Source organism: Squalius cephalus (genome assembly GCF_949319135.1).
Source record: "Squalius cephalus genome assembly, chromosome: 2".
Taxonomy (NCBI): Eukaryota; Metazoa; Chordata; class Actinopteri; order Cypriniformes; family Leuciscidae; genus Squalius; species Squalius cephalus.
In genome coordinates this window covers 744,865-760,779 of record NC_137123.1, presented here as the reverse complement: position 1 = coordinate 760,779, position 15,915 = coordinate 744,865, and the positions used below count along the sequence as shown (strand labels likewise).

The window sequence follows — 15,915 nt, the reverse complement described above, 5'->3', positions numbered from 1 at the left end:
GTGTTTTTTCTTCAAAATAAAGTGAAAATCACCCTGCCTTATCATTCACATAACACAATACATTGATTTGAATTTTGCAAAGCACTTTCTGTTTGGAAAGGCAATATGCGGAGTGGGCGTCTACGGTCATGCATATGTAGTGGTTCACACCTGAGGAGACAATGGGGCCCGCATACTTAATTAGCCATTCATTCAGGTGAGTCACTGAGCCACAAGAATGCAAGAGCAACAGTTGGAAGCATCTCAATTCTTTTTTATTTTTCCTCATATTGTGCTTGCAATTTGGCCTATAATATCCAAGGAAAACTAGTAATTGTGCAGTTAATTCTCATACTGTATTTTCAGTTTTGGAATATTTATGCTCTCCCCAAATTTGTCAATAATAAAACACAATAAAAGTTATTTAAAGAAAAGGCTTATATTTACCTTTTAATAGTTTGTTTACATCTACCTTGTAAATATATTTTTTTATTAAAAAGGTTACAATTACAACAACAATTCAAGTGTAATCTTTCTTTGTAAAAACTAAAGTATACATTTTATCATACATATTTCAAAGTTAAGGATTTGATTGATTATTTGATAACTTTATTTTTGACAAAACATATTATATTTAACATAAGCAAATATTGGCAAAAAAAGCTTATTTGAGGTGGCAGATATTTTACATTAAAAATGTATAATCTATCCAAAACTAATCAACGAAATGTTGTCTTTCATATGTCTGTAACATAGGTCTTTCATTTTTATTATAAGAAATATAAATGTTAATTTGCAGTTTAAATCCAGGAAATTTGTTAATGAAAAAATTATTAAAAGTAAGATACAATTGATACAAAACGAAATTCGTTTTAAAGAAAGGATTTGTACTTTCTGTTTTGAGGTCTCTGTGAAAGTTTGAAAGTCTTTTAGTGATTTTTTTAGAGCGCTCACGTCCATAATGGAGAACTGTCACGTAATATTGTTTTTTCCTCATAAATGCGAACACGAAAAATAAAAGACAAAAGACTTTTAAGTAAAACTTACTCCGAAATTGTGTTCTCGGCGGAATTCGCTCTTCAAAATGCTGCCGTTCGCCGTCTGAGTTACAATCGTCCTCTGAGGAAAAGGTGCATTCTTCCTCGCTGTCCAGAATCATCTGAAGGGCATCTTTATTACCGGAGAAGCGTTTCATACTCAAAACGCGATGAACTATCAGTAAGTCTGATGAAGAAACTTTTTATGGCATTGATCGAGGGGCGTATGCGATGCATACTAGATCATCTAACTATTTACATGTGAATCGCGCCGGGGGCGGGGCGGCCTCAGCACATTATAGAGATAATGAAGCAGAAGGAAAAACGGTACCTCTCCTTGCTTTCAAACGGATTACATGAGTTGAAAACATTTTTATATAAATTACTTCATTTAAAAGAGGAGATTTAAAGCTTCATAAAGACATATCTCACGTGCCTGTGTGAGAAGTATTCGCTGAGTTATGATTCATTTTCGGACGCGTTTCAGAATGGACTACACGGACAGAAAGAAGGCAGAACTCGCTTCGTGTTTATTTTTCTTTATTTGTCGAAAAGCACAACACTATGTTTTTATTGTGAGTATACACAAAAATAATACACATTTAACAGAATCGATTGATGTATGAAACTTGTTTTGTAAAATCAAAGTCAAAAGAGTATTTTGGGTCTCAATTCAACTCATAAGGAAAAAAGCGAGCAGATCACGCCGGCGTGATCTCCGACCTCTGAGGGTTAAAAGACCTAGCTTTATAAATTGTTTTTGTTCACTAATATTGAGATTTTCTGGTTTAATCACAATTAGATTTTTCTTAGATCCTGCAGTAGATTTAATGTTTGATCTCACTAAACGAGGAATAGACACAGTTTCAATATAATGTTCTACATTGGTACTTATATCAATTAAGTTTGGACAGCAAAGAGTGTGATTTGGACTTTGACTTACTAGTCATATGGTGTGTAGCGTCTTGGAGATGTTGTCCGACAGAAGAGCCGCTCCGATTCTGCTGGGGTGAAGGCCATCAGCACGGAAGAGCCTAGGTCGCTCCCAGAAAAGATTCCAATTATTTACAAAGAGCAGTCTCTGTTCATTACACCATGACATTAACCATTCATTTAGAGCAAATAATCTACTGAACCTTTCGTGTCCTAGTCGGTAGGTGGGAAGCGGTCCAGACACGATGATCGTTGTTTCAGGCGATGTACTGCGTACCGTCTCGATCAGGCTCCTGTAGTCCTTCTTCAGAACCTCCGACTGCCGTAGCCTGATGTCGTTCGTTCCCGCGTGCAGCACGACAGCTCCGACGGGCTCGTCACCGTTCAGAATCCCGGGAACCTGTGCAGCGACATCGAGAACACGAGCACCAGGAAAGCAGTGAGTGCGAACCTTACCTTTACCTATGGTAGCACGGACATGCCGGACGATGGAACTGCCGATGATCACAGCGTCGCGTTCCGTCTCGCGTAGAGGGGAGAAGCGCTTCTGGGTGGAGATCTCGAAGGCCGGGAGGGGCGGAGAGGTCCTAGCTCTGGTCCTGGCCCGCGTCTTCCGCTGTGGAATCACCCAGGGTCCATGTTGTTGTGTCGGTGCCGGAGTGAATGAAACCAGGGATGATCGCATCCTGGGCAGAGAAACACATGGAGTAGACGAGGTCGGAGTCAAAAGGTTACTAACCACTGACTTGTGAGCATCGGCGCGTGATGTTTCAAGCGCGAATCGCCGATCTCGTAGCTCGGCCTGTCTCTCTAGTAGGTCGCGGATCTGCTTCTCCACGGATTCCAGCTCTAACTGCACAGAATGCAGCTCGAAGGTGTCCTCACCTGCACTCAAAGGTAACGTTAGACACACATCCGTTATATTCGCCATTATAGCAGATGTGCTATAATGGCGAATTATAGCTTTCAGTGATACGGGTGTAAATAAGTCGATCGATAGGCGCGACCACGCGTGTAATGCTAGCGGGCTAAGGCTAGTAACGGAAGTTCGAAAGGTTGGATATATGTAGCGATATCAGAGCAATCCGATTGTTTTTTAAGGAGAATAGTATTCCAGATATGTTCACACGCTATAAAAAATGAAAAAGTTCGTTTGTAAAAGAGTGTAAAGAAGAAAAACAAGGTTTCTGAATTAATTCGACGGAGCTCCAAACACAACAACGCACTCAGTCGCGACGCATGCGCAGTCTATATGAAGTAATGCATTATTTACAAACCGGTTATTTAGGAGTTGTCAGTGGTTCATAAGACCACTTTGGCAGTGTAAGTAAATGATTAATAAACTACTTAAATGTACATTCATACATCTTAAATATTTCTATGTTCTGTATCACTGTGTTGTGTTTGTTTCCTTTTTCTGTTTAGAAGAAAACTGAGTCTTTAAATCTCCTTTATAAATGCTTTACAAGGCATAACTAGTCCTCACTTTAGATGAGCTCACAAAAATAGTTAACTGACCACTACTAAATGCTTTATAACTACCTTTAACCCCGAATTACAGTAGAAATACATGTTAAAGGGATAGTTCAACTTGAAATAAAATGTTGGTATGTTTTAGCTTACCTCAAGGGCATCCAAGATGTAGGTGTCTTTGTTTCTGCAGTAGTTTCAATTTTGATATTTTTAGGTCAAACCGTTCTTGTCTGTCAGTCATTTAATGCAGGTCTGTGGTCACTGTCTCAAAGAGCATGCACAGAGAAGTCCACATTAAACAATTCCCCATCGTCCAAATTAAACAATTCCCCATCGTAAGTACACACTGATGGCCTAAGACACGAAACGAGCGGTTTGTGTGAGAAAACGAACAGTATTTATATCATTTTTACCTCTTGTACACAGCCACGTCCAAGTGATCTGAGGGCGCGCTTGCGCAGACTAAGCCAGAATGTGCGCACACGTCACACACCAGAATGCGCGTGCGCCCTCAGATCACTTGGACGATATCAAAAATGATATAAATACTGTTCGTTTTCTCACACAAACCGCTCGTTTCGTGTCTTAGGCCATCATTGTGTACTTACGATGGGGAATTGTTTAATTTGGACTCTGTGCATGCTCTTTGAGACAGTGACCACACACCTGCATTATATGACTGACAGACAAGAACGGTTTGACCTAAAAATATCAAAATTGAAACTACTGCGGAAAAAAAGACACCTACATCTTGGATGCCCTTCAGGTAAGCTAAAACATACCAACATTTAATTTCAAAGTGAACTATCCCTTTAACATGTATTTCTACTGTAATTCAGGGTTAATTCAGGTAGTTATAAAGCATTTAGTAGTGGTCAGTTAACTATTTTTGTGAGCTCATCTAAAGTGAGGACTAGTTATGCCTTGTAAAGCATTTATAAAGGAGTTTTAAAGACTCAGTTTTCTTCTAAACAGAAAAAGGAAACAAACACAACACAGTGATACAGAACATAGAAATATTTAAGATGTATGAATGTACATTTAAGTAGTTTATTAATCATTTACTTACACTGCCAAAGTGGTCTTATGAACTACTGACAACTCCTAAATAACCGGTTTGTAAATAATGCTATACTTCATTTAGAAATGACAAATTGATCATTAAAAAAGTATGAAAACACAATTATTAAACACATTATAGATATGCTTATAAATCAAGATTAAAGCATTTATAACTGTATTTATAAACTGCTTATTAATGTCTATTAATGCTTTATAAATGATGAATTAACTATTTGCTAATGCTTAACTAATGATTAATAGTGTGCAGTTATTAAGTGTTACCTTTTGGTCGAGTAGGCTATTAAATATACTTTTTTTTTACATAGTTTTTCATTAGAATATTGATATAAAACAGATATGTTTCTTATTCTGCATATCTGAATTTTTGTATAGGCTAGTCCACTGGTAGTGCACATAGGAATTTACTTTTACTTTTCCCCTCCATTGACTGAAATTTCCAGCTATCCATGTTTTCACTGTTATACGGTAGGGGGGTTATGACACATATTCTAGTACAGAATCTCCGGATCAAAACACAGGAGAAGAAGCTGAAACAAGTGAAGTTTGCTCACGCAAATGTAAAATAACGTGATCATCAAACATTAAACAGCGTGTAAATCAAAACTGCTTAATGTTACCAAATGAAATGTCGAACCCATGAAGAGAAAACGACTGAAGCTTTAGGGGTGTCGGACTCGATCTACTCCATCTGTGTTTGATCATCGTTCTGAATCTGATCAAGGCGTAGTCTTTGACAAAAATGTGATTTTCTCAACTTTTTTGTTTAAAATGTTTCCTTTCTTTATGAAACTTACCGACATTCAAGTGTTGATTAAAAAAGGACGCATGAAGCTAATCAAATGTTTTTAAAATTAAAGTACAGTTAAAGAATTTTCTTCTAGAAACAAACTATGTTGTATTATTTTCATGTTATCACTGTGAAGCTGCTTTGATACAATCTGTATTGTAAAAAGCGCTATATAAATAAAGGTGACTTGACTTGACTAGTAACCATAGAAACAAAGGAGTGGTGGGAAAAGAACAAAGGAAAACAGGAACCAATCAAAACACCAGCTGAAAGACACATGACAGCATGTTCATTTTATTAAAGACAAGAAAATAATGAATCATTTTACAGCAACAGTTAATTAAGGCACAAGATAATTTGCTATTCTATCAATATATTAATTTAACAAACTGTGATTTCCTTTATAACAATTTTCAAGTGTTTTCTTTTCTTTTATTAGACCAGAAATATCTTAAATTAGTTCACATGTATTTGTTATAAAATCATGTACATTAAATTAAAAACACTTTCAGAACAAATGTGAGCTGATTATAAAATCAATGGAAAGAGATTAGTGATAGTAAGATCTAATATAGCTATATATATGATTACTGTATCAGTCTAATGTATTTCTGCTAATGTTGGGCTCATGGGTCGTGTCATGTTGAAGTCAGAAGCCACACGCAGGACGCGATGAACAACACGGCTGGAGCGAGACGGAGCGCTGCTGCAGATCCTGAAACACACACACACACACACACACACGAGTCATTAGGTCATAGTGTTCAACAGTCTCATCACGGCTCTGGTGTGTCAGCTGATCGGAGTGGGCGTGGCTCACCTTGCGCAGTGACAGAGGCTGCAGCTGATTGGCTGAGAGCGGGCGACTGCGTCCTGCTGCTGTCGGTGGTGTTGTTGGTGATGTTGGTGATGTTGGTGTGTGCGGTGCCCGGAGCGGGAGACGGGCTCGGATCGGCTCGGCCTCCGCGCAGACCCAGGTTCAGGGTGTCCAGCTGAGACTGCGGCTGTGAGGCGATCCAGGCCTGGACCACAGAGTCGTTCTCAAACACCTTCAGGTCCCCCACGGCAGAACCCATCAGAGCCCGCACGTCAGACACACTCAGACTCTGAAACACACGGCATTAAGTCAGACTGAGACCGACACAGAGCTGTATGTGTGTGTGTGTGCGTGTGTGTGTGTGTGTGTGTGTGTGTTACCGTTACAACAGGTGAGCTAAGACTTCTGAAGGTGCTGAAGTCCATAGTGATGTTGTAAGAGGCCAAAGCCCTCACGTCCTCCAGCGGAGCTCCACCTGCACACACACACACACACACACGCACGCACGCACACGCACACACACACACACGCAATTAGACTTAAATTAGACTTAAATAGTGACTCTTGTCCATCAATGTATGAAAAGTCTTTTAAATTCCCCTTCAAATGAATCTAAAGAGCACACAGTACATACAAACACACATTTAAACTAATGGTTGAGTGTACATTAGTGTAACCATAGGAACTGTGGTGTGTGTGTGTGAGTGTGTGTGTGTGTGTGAGGGAGTGTGTGTGAGGGAGTGTGTGTGTGTGTGTGCGTGTGTGTGCGTGTGTGTGTGCGTGTGTGTGTGTGTGTGTGTGTGTGTGTGTGTGTGTGTGTGTGAGGGAGTGTGTGTGTGTGAGTGTGAGGGAGTGTGTGTGTGTGTGTGTGTGTGTGCGTGTGTGTGCGTGTGTGTGTGTGTGTGTGTGTGTGTGTGTGTGTGTGTGCGTGTGTGTGAGTGTGTGTGTGTGAGTGTGCGTGTGTGTGCATGCGTGTGTGTGTGTGTGTGTGTGTGTGTGTGTGTGTGTGTGTGTGTGTGTGTGTGTGTGAGTGTGTGTGTGTGTTACCGAGGTAAGGGCTGATGAGGTGGTAGTAAGTCAGGCCGGTGTTGCGTTGAGCTCTGAATGAGGAGTTTGCCGTGACGTACAGAACTGATTTCTGCTCAGGTGAACATGAGGAAAGATCCAGAGCATTTGCATTCCTGTGCATGAGGAGAGAGAGAGAGAGAGAGAGAGAGAGAGAGAGAGAGAGTGAGAGGCATGAATGAATGAAAGAGTGAACGAGCTGATCTGGTGAGAGTGTGAGTGTGTGTCGTACCTCAGGTCTCCTGCTGTGATGCTCTGCAGTGTTGAGGCGTTCAGAGCGCACAGGTTTGAGCCGATGACGTTCAGTTCATTAGAGCCTAAAGTGTGACCGGGCACACTCAGATACCTGAGGATCACCTCCACACTCTACACACACACACACACACACACACAATACAACGGTTCAATGTTAACTAATATACGTTTCTAATGTTAACAAATGAAACCTTAATGTACAGTGTTTCCAAATTTACTTTATATCTTTCCATCGTCCCTGAATACACTGCATTACACACACACACACACACACACACACACACACACACACACACACACACACACCTTGTTTCGGTCCCATTGCCCGTTGTTTCTGTCCATCAGAGCGGTTAGCGTGTCGATGGTGCTGACACTCCATGTCCTGATTTCATCCACCGTGGCTTGCCGTGAAACAGACGCGAGCAGCTTCAGAACACTGTCGGTCAGACCACCGGGAAACACCTGAAACACCATCAGCGTCAACGACACACACTTCACACACACACACACACACACTCTTCACACACTCTTCACACACACGCTTCACACACGCTTCAGAACACTGTCGGTCAGACCGCCGGGAAACACCTGAAACACCATCAGCGTCAACGACACACACTTCACACACACACACACACACACTCTTCACACACTCTTCACACACACGCTTCACACACGCTTCAGAACACTGTCGGTCAGACCGCCGGGAAACACCTGAAACACCATCAGCGTCAACGACACACACTTCACACACACACACACACACTCTTCACACACTCTTCACACACACGCTTCACACACGCTTCAGAACGCCGTCGGTCAGACCACCGGGAAACACCTGAAACACCATCAGCGTCAACGACACACACTTCACACACACACACACACACTCTTCACACACTCTTCACACACACGCTTCACACACGCTTCAGAACACTGTCGGTCAGACCACCGGGAAACACCTGAAACACCATCAGCGTCAACGACACACACTTCACACACACACACACACACTCTTCACACACTCTTCACACACACGCTTCACACACGCTTCAGAACACTGTCGGTCAGACCACCGGGAAACACCTGAAACACCATCAGCGTCAACGACACACACTTCACACACACACACACACACACTCTTCACACACTCTTCACACACACGCTTCACACACTCTTCACACACTCTTCTCACACTCTTCCCACACTCTTCACACACTCTTCTCACACTCTTCACACACTCTTCACACACTCTTCACACACTCTTCACACACTCTTCTCACACTCTTCACACACTCTTCACACACTCTTCACACACTCTTCACACACTCTTCTCACACTCTTCACACACTCTTCACACACTCTTCACACACTCTTCACACACTCTTCACACACTCTTCTCACACTCTTCACACACTCTTCACACACTCTTCACACACTCTTCACACACTCTTCTCACACTCTTCACACACTCTTCACACACTCTTCACACACGCTTCACACACTCTTCACACACACTTCACACACTCTTCACACACTCTTCACACACTCTTCACACACTCTTCACACACTCTTCACACACTCTTCACACACTCTTCACACACGCTTCACACACTCTTCACACACTCTTCACACACTCTTCACACACTCTTCACACACTCTTCACACACGCTTCACACACTCTTCACACACTCTTCACACACTCTTCACACACACTTCACACACTCTTCACACACTCTTCACACACTCTTCACACACTCTTCACACACTCTTCACACACTCTTCACACACGCTTCACACACGCTTCACACACTCTTCACACACTCTTCACACACTCTTCACACACACTTCACACACTCTTCACACACTCTTCACACACTCTTCACACACTCTTCACACACTCTTCACACACGCTTCACACACTCTTCACACACTCTTCACACACACTTCACACACTCTTCACACACTCTTCACACACTCTTCACACACTCTTCACACACTCTTCACACACTCTTCACACACGCTTCACACACTCTTCACACACTCTTCACACACTCTTCACACACACTTCACACACTCTTCACACACTCTTCACACACTCTTCACACACTCTTCACACACTCTTCACACACGCTTCACACACTCTTCACACACTCTTCACACACGCTTCACACACGCTTCACACACTCTTCACACACTCTTCTCACACTCTTCACACACTCTTCACACACTCTTCTCACACTCTTCACACACGCTTCACACACTCACCTGCTTCAGCTTGTTCAGAATCACTCTCTGGAAGTCGTTGTCGTCCACCTTCTCTGCGACGTTGGCCAGGTTATCCCGCAGAACGCCGAGGTCCAGACAGGCGTCGAGCTGAGCCGAGGTGTAGCCGAAGGGGAAGGAGGCGTCAGTGATGGTGGCTTCAGTGATGTTTCCTGCAGTGCAGACTAACCCACACACACACACACACAACCGTCATCCTGACACCTCAGCAAACACTCTCCCATACTGTTATAACTACACACAATGTCCTAAATATAGAATATGAGTTGCAGTATATGTACACAATCATTCTTACATGTCAGTGTGTGTGTGTGTGTTTTACCTGTGGAGCGCCTGACTCTTGTTTTCGCGTCTAACTCAGCGTTGCAGTTCTTAAAGAGTTTCTTTAGTTTCGGCTTCTCTGTGTTTCTCGCCCTCAGGAACGGCATGAACACCTTCATGTACATCCTCTTCACAGACTGTAACACACACACACAGAGAGAGAATAAAGCAGCGGTACACACACCTGGAACACACGAGGGAAGGAGAGAGTGAGAGAGCTGAGGAGGAGAGGATGAGCATTCATACGGCGCTGAACCGCTGCCAGAAGACGTCGGTGAAGTAGAGCGGCAGGAGGTCCAGTCGCTGCAGCGTCTGCTGATCCCACACCGAAGAGTTCCTGAAACACACCTCTGTTACTCACTGAAACACACCTCTGTTACTCACTGAAACACACCTCTGTTACTCACTGAAACATGGAAATTTGAACTTTTCTGATAGAAGTTTACCAAGCTGAAATAGAAGGAATGACCCATACATAACTATGTTTTCAGTGGTGCATAAAGACCGTACTTAATGAAGCGTTGTGTGTTTATTAGCTTAGAATGAGCATTTCTCTCTACACACACCGCGGGTCTCCTTACATCGACATGTTTCTACGGTGGCCCTGAACGGACAAACGCGTTTCATCACTATGTTGATCTTCGTGCAAAGAAGCTCGCTAAAGTCAGCGAGTAAAACACTGACACAATGATGAACAAGTAACAATAATATGCGCAATAACATATCGTTTTACTGAATAATTAAGTAAACCTAATTTCTTCATTAATCTTTGTCATTAATCTGGCTACGCTCTGCTGTCTCTGACGACGACATCACTTCCTGTCGGCCACCGTAACCTCTATTGGGTGCAATTCTCAACCTCACCACTAGATGCCGCTAACATGTACACAGTGCACCTTTAAAGCACAGTTTCTCTCACCCGTAGGCCGTGTTTCCTGAGAGCAGCAGAGTTTCCACAGCACTGATCTGAGCGTCCGACAGGTCCCGGCAGTGCTTCAGACTCTCGATGATGGCTGGATCAGAGTTCTGGATGTAGAGAGGATCCAGCGTACACGACAGATTCCCCAGAACCTCCACCTGATCTTTGCTCAGACTCTGGCCAGAGATGCCCTACAACACACACACACACATGATTACTAGAGTCTGGGGTGGATAGACATACACAGAGTTTGTGTGTGTATGTGTGTGCGATTGAGAGTGAGTGTGTGTGTGTGTGTGTGTGTGTGTGTGTGTGTGTGTGTGTGTGTGAGAGAGAGAGAGAGAGAGTGTGTGTGAGTGAGTGAGTGAGTGAGTGAGTGAGTGAGTGAGTGAGTGAGTGAGTGTGTGTGTGTGTGTGCTGCTCACCAGACAGCTTCGAGCGTTGTTGAACAGAGTCGTCTGTTTATCGAGGATGCTGGAAAGAACAGAGTAATCTGCCGTTCCTACAGCGCTGAAATACGACCGGCAGTTTTCCTTCGCCACCTTCTCATAGCTGACAAACAACCATGAATATGAATAAAACAACGAGAATTTTTATAAATTTGTTATTTTGACTGTTCTCACAACACTGTAAAAATAATGTTCTTCCTCAGTGTTTCTGTCTTGTTTCCCAGCACAAACATCTAAACATTCTGAAATCAAGATGCATTTGCTGGAGAAGCAAAACGCCTGAAGATAGACTGAAGTCTTGCTTTCTAAAAAAAATGACTTGTCTGAAAGCACAGCGTAAAATTCCTCATGCATCTGTTGTGATGATTTTAAATCTTGTTATGTAAAGCACTTTGAAACACCATTGTGTATGAAATGTGTTTTAAAAAATAAAATTGCCTTGTGTCACTGACCTATAGTAAAGCAGCATTTCTGAAGGTAGATCTGAGAAGCTTGGCGAGGCCTCGTCTTTTACGTAGTTGTACATGCACATCAGCTGGAAAACAACAAGACGGCAGTCACAAACCTGGCAAACGCAGACGCGAGTAACGTCCATGTCTGCACTGGAGCATCATGGGTACCTGACTCTCCTTCAGCTGGACCTTCTGACGCCCAGCCCGGTGTCTGCAGGCTCTGACCAGCTGCTTGACCTTCACTTCACCCAGCGTCTGGACCGAAGTGCAGGTGAAACCCTGCAGCAGCGCCTCGGACAGCCTGCAGAGGGAGACACACACACACACACACACACTCTCAAACGCCTGCTGTGTGAACCATGAGCTGATACTCTCTTCATATTTCTGAGTCACTTACTCCTCGGTGTCCGTACTGACACTGGCCACAGAGCCGAACAGCACCACAGCCTACGAACCAACAATATGAACAAAAATCAGCACAAACACACACACGACAAAAGGGAGGCGGCATCTTTTACATGTTCCAATCCATGCAAAGAAAAGGACTCTTTATTCTGACCAACATTATGGTTTTAAAACTCATTTAGGGTCATGAATATGCATGCAAAGTGTTTGGAATGGTTTTACAATATTTGTGCCTATGATTGTTTTGTTTATTCGTGCAATTTCCTCCCTAAAAAAAATCACTAATTTCTCATATACATAGGCCTACTTTATATATTGTTTAGTCTCTGACAAGCTACAATAAGGTTTTTCTGTTTTTACATGTTTCGTTTAGTGTTGAAATGAATTGATCTGAATAATGACTGTCTTTTTAGAGCTGCTTTACAGCAGAATTTGAATGAGTTTCATTTCTAATGAAGTTTGCATCATTGATTTTCCTGTTTATCACTGTAAAGCTGCTTTGAATCAATCGGTTTTGTATGAAGCGCTGTTGGATAGAAAATCAATAAGAGTCAATTTGACACCATCGTAAGCACAAAATCTGATCACGCAAGGTCCTCTGGGATATTTTACACTGTTTTTCTTCTCCCATCATCATGAAAGCATGATGAAGAAAGCCACAGGAAACCGAATGAAACGGGAACAGAAGAAGCGAAACCATGTCGCACCTGCTCCTGCGTCCAGTGCTTGAGGTTGATCAGGGTAACATTGACAGACTCCTGAGGAACCAGCAACACCCGCGGGATCGAGCCGGCCAACACATCCGGGACATTCTCAATGACTTTAGTTTCATCGATGGACACGATCTGGGGACAAAAGGACAGAGCGTCTGAGAGGGGGTTGAAGATGAAGAGGTGAGCGTTACTCTGTTAAAGGCGTCTGAGCGGCACCTTCATGACATAAACGAGCTGCAGGATGACCGGAGCCGAGAGGATGTTGCTGATGAACGTGGGATTGTTGGATATGCCCAGGAGCTCTGAAGATGTCATGCTGGAGATGGTTTCCGACGGAACGCCCTTGACTAGCGTCCCGAGAGACAGCAGGGAAGAGCCGGTGTCGATCTGAAAAACATCCCGAAGGCTTTACTCAGAAACACAACAGTCACTTGTCCTCGTCCTTATTTTAATTTTATTCTATTGTAAAGAAATATTAGACATCGTCAAAGTGATTATTGAACATACTTTCTGATTCTGATCACTAGTAGTGTGTAAACGGTCCTACTCGAACCGGTCCCAGCGGGATTCGTATCGGGGTTCTACGTTGTGGGAGGCTCTAACAAGGACGCTAAAGACCACAGCCGCTATCACCAGTTTGAATCCCGCTTGAAACTCGGGTCGAATACGACCAGTTACATGTGCAGTGCGCTGTTGTTCAGGTGTTCTACCCTACAAAATGAGTGTTAATGAGACTCACTGAAAAGTTGGACTCAATGAGAGTTTGTATGACTGCATTAGCTTGGCCTTGATTCCAGCCGTCGACGGCGCTGAGAGTCGGCAGCGCGCCCTTGATGACATCAGAGGAGGCGGATTTGATCTGCCCCTCCGTCAGGCCGACGCTCTGACTGCCGAGCAGCTGAATGGTGGAGGAGGAGATGGAGGGGAGATTGGCAGCGAGGGCAGCTGTGATCTGAACAGAGGATGATGGGAAATGTGTCAGTGCTGCAGGTCGAATGCAGTAAACTGATCAAAGAATCCATCGACTAATTGACTGATCACCTCAGGGCTTTCGGTTCCATTGCAGAAGACGTTGATTTGTTGGATGAGCAACAAACTGTCTGATGATCCCAGAAGCTCAAACGCAAATGACGGGACTCCACACAGCATCTTCCCTGGCAGCCTGTACACACACACACACACACGTGTGAATATACAGTTGCTCTGCTTTATTCGTGCTTGATGTCCGTGAGTCGCTGTGATACGTACCTGACGGGGTTGAAGGTCGGGTTCTGGTTGTACAGCTGTGTAATATAGTAGCTCACTACGCTGGACTGGACGGCGGTGCTGTTGAGCAGCTGAAGGTTCTCCGGGTTTTCTAAGAACACGCCGATCTACACAATAACAAGAGCGCTGTTACTGGAAACACTTCTCTTGAAAGTGTAAACATGCATGTGTGTGTTAAGATGAATCGCTTGTTGTATTCCTCATTTGTAAGTCTCTTTGGATAAAAGCATTTGCTATATGTAATGTGTGTGTGTGTGTGTGTGTGTGTGTGTGTGTGTGTTACCTGGTTAGATGACACAAAGGAGTTGAGGTCAGACAGATTGACGTAGCTGATGAAGACGCCAATGTAGCTGACAAGCCAGTTTGTGGAGTTCAGCTGAGGATCTGAAGCGTTATAACACCGCGGAGAGCCACCTGCACACACACACACACAATTACCATTATAACATATTGGGCCATATTTTACACACTGAAACGCAAGTATCAAACGCGAAATGCAAGTAACTTTGTGGGCGGGTCTCGGGCGCTGTTGCTATTATACCGGCGGGATAAATGACTCTTGCGCCAGGCGCAAATCTAAAATGTGTTGGTCTGAAGTCGCTTCATTACTCATAGGTGTGGTTTGGGCGTAACGTGAAATAAACCAATCAGAGCGTCATCTCACATTCCCTTTAAGAGCAGGCGCGCTTGTTCCATGGCGGATTGCTATTATAACGGCGGATTTGCCAGGAGCGGTTCACAGCCGAGGAGACCGGCGTTCTCGTCAGGGCCGTAACACACAGAGAAGTGACATTGGGGATGGAGAAACACACCCAGATTAGCTTCGGTTAAACAGGCGTATGATAATTTGGGTAAATGTGTAAGCTAGATTTATGCCTATTTTTCACATCTTCATGGACACCACAACGATTTCCCTCGTGTGGAATATTTTTCCTTGTAATTATGTATGGTTTTCTAAAAATGAAAACTGCTGCGTCTGTGTAGATGAGAGAAGCAAAGTGTGTGTGCGTTGTGCACACGCTACATTATGGCCAAGCATGAGCCCTTAAAATAGCATCTGAATAACATGCGCAACGCGCCACTGACTTTAGACGAGGTTTCTCCTGGTCAGTGGCGGAATTGTTTTCTGAAACTGTAAAATAGCACCAGGGAACGTTTGCGCCGGAACACGCCTCCTCTTTTCCCTGAACCGCCCCCGGGAGCGCAAGTTCATTCCCTAATTTACCGACGTGCGTCTGTGGAGGGAAAAGGGAAAAGTGTGCGTCTGTGGACAGCGCAAAGTCATTTGCGCTGGGTGCAAGATAGGGCCCACATACTCATATCCACACAACTCTACAGCTATGAAACATACGTATACCAAGCACATAATCGTACCGTTCGTGAGATACGCCTTCATGGAGCTGTAAACGTCCTCTGGGGTGAAATCAGTTTTGGAGAAGTTGTAGTTGTTTCCAAGAACTGAAACACTAAACACACAGACACACACAGACACACACACACACACAGTTAGTATAAAGCGAGAGCGGAGGTATTTCGTGATTTGAAACCCACAGACTTACAGTTTCCTGAACGGCAGGCAGGCGGCGCTGCTGAGTTGCGCTGGGCTGATGAACTGTGAGGTGAGCAGCGGCAGGTACCGAACGAGTCGATACTCGAACCACTGGTCCGCCTCAGA

The 15,915-nt window shown here is 43.7% G+C and overlaps 2 protein-coding genes across 2 annotated transcripts in view; both read right to left on the bottom strand.

Annotated features, from left to right (window-relative positions):
• Positions 1-2,020: 2,020 nt before the first annotated feature.
• On the bottom strand, positions 2,021-3,197 carry LOC307154402 (uncharacterized protein). The gene is made up of 2 exons (XM_079864321.1): positions 2,227-3,197; positions 2,021-2,050 (listed from the first exon to the last, which is right to left on the bottom strand). Exons 1-2 carry the CDS (start codon positions 2,878-2,880, stop codon positions 2,036-2,038), a joined length of 669 nt encoding a protein of 222 aa, XP_079720447.1. The 5' UTR covers positions 2,881-3,197; the 3' UTR covers positions 2,021-2,035.
• Positions 3,198-5,554: 2,357 nt separating this feature from the next.
• LOC307154770 (mesothelin-like protein) overlaps positions 5,555-15,915 on the bottom strand; it is a gene marked incomplete at its 5' end in the record, with an annotated part of 12,962 nt that continues 2,601 nt past the window's right edge. Inside the window, 22 exons of the mRNA XM_079864857.1 lie at positions 5,555-6,007; positions 6,113-6,398; positions 6,490-6,584; positions 7,157-7,290; positions 7,407-7,540; positions 7,736-7,891; positions 9,698-9,879; positions 10,038-10,173; positions 10,283-10,373; positions 10,956-11,146; positions 11,381-11,507; positions 11,857-11,939; positions 12,025-12,157; positions 12,254-12,303; positions 12,969-13,106; positions 13,191-13,361; positions 13,714-13,926; positions 14,016-14,136; positions 14,223-14,347; positions 14,524-14,654; positions 15,615-15,706; positions 15,800-15,915. The exon at positions 15,800-15,915 is cut by the window's right edge and continues 78 nt beyond it. Coding sequence (XP_079720983.1) covers positions 5,931-6,007; positions 6,113-6,398; positions 6,490-6,584; positions 7,157-7,290; positions 7,407-7,540; positions 7,736-7,891; positions 9,698-9,879; positions 10,038-10,173; positions 10,283-10,373; positions 10,956-11,146; positions 11,381-11,507; positions 11,857-11,939; positions 12,025-12,157; positions 12,254-12,303; positions 12,969-13,106; positions 13,191-13,361; positions 13,714-13,926; positions 14,016-14,136; positions 14,223-14,347; positions 14,524-14,654; positions 15,615-15,706; positions 15,800-15,915 — 2,982 coding nt within the window. The 3' untranslated portion in view covers positions 5,555-5,930. The remainder of the gene's footprint in view (positions 6,008-6,112; positions 6,399-6,489; positions 6,585-7,156; positions 7,291-7,406; positions 7,541-7,735; positions 7,892-9,697; positions 9,880-10,037; positions 10,174-10,282; positions 10,374-10,955; positions 11,147-11,380; positions 11,508-11,856; positions 11,940-12,024; positions 12,158-12,253; positions 12,304-12,968; positions 13,107-13,190; positions 13,362-13,713; positions 13,927-14,015; positions 14,137-14,222; positions 14,348-14,523; positions 14,655-15,614; positions 15,707-15,799) is intronic.

Excerpts from the sequence above, each read along its gene's own strand:
- LOC307154402 (XM_079864321.1), bottom strand. The coding sequence starts at position 2,880 with ATGGCGAATATAACGGATGTGTGTCTAACGTTACCTTTGAGTGCAGGT.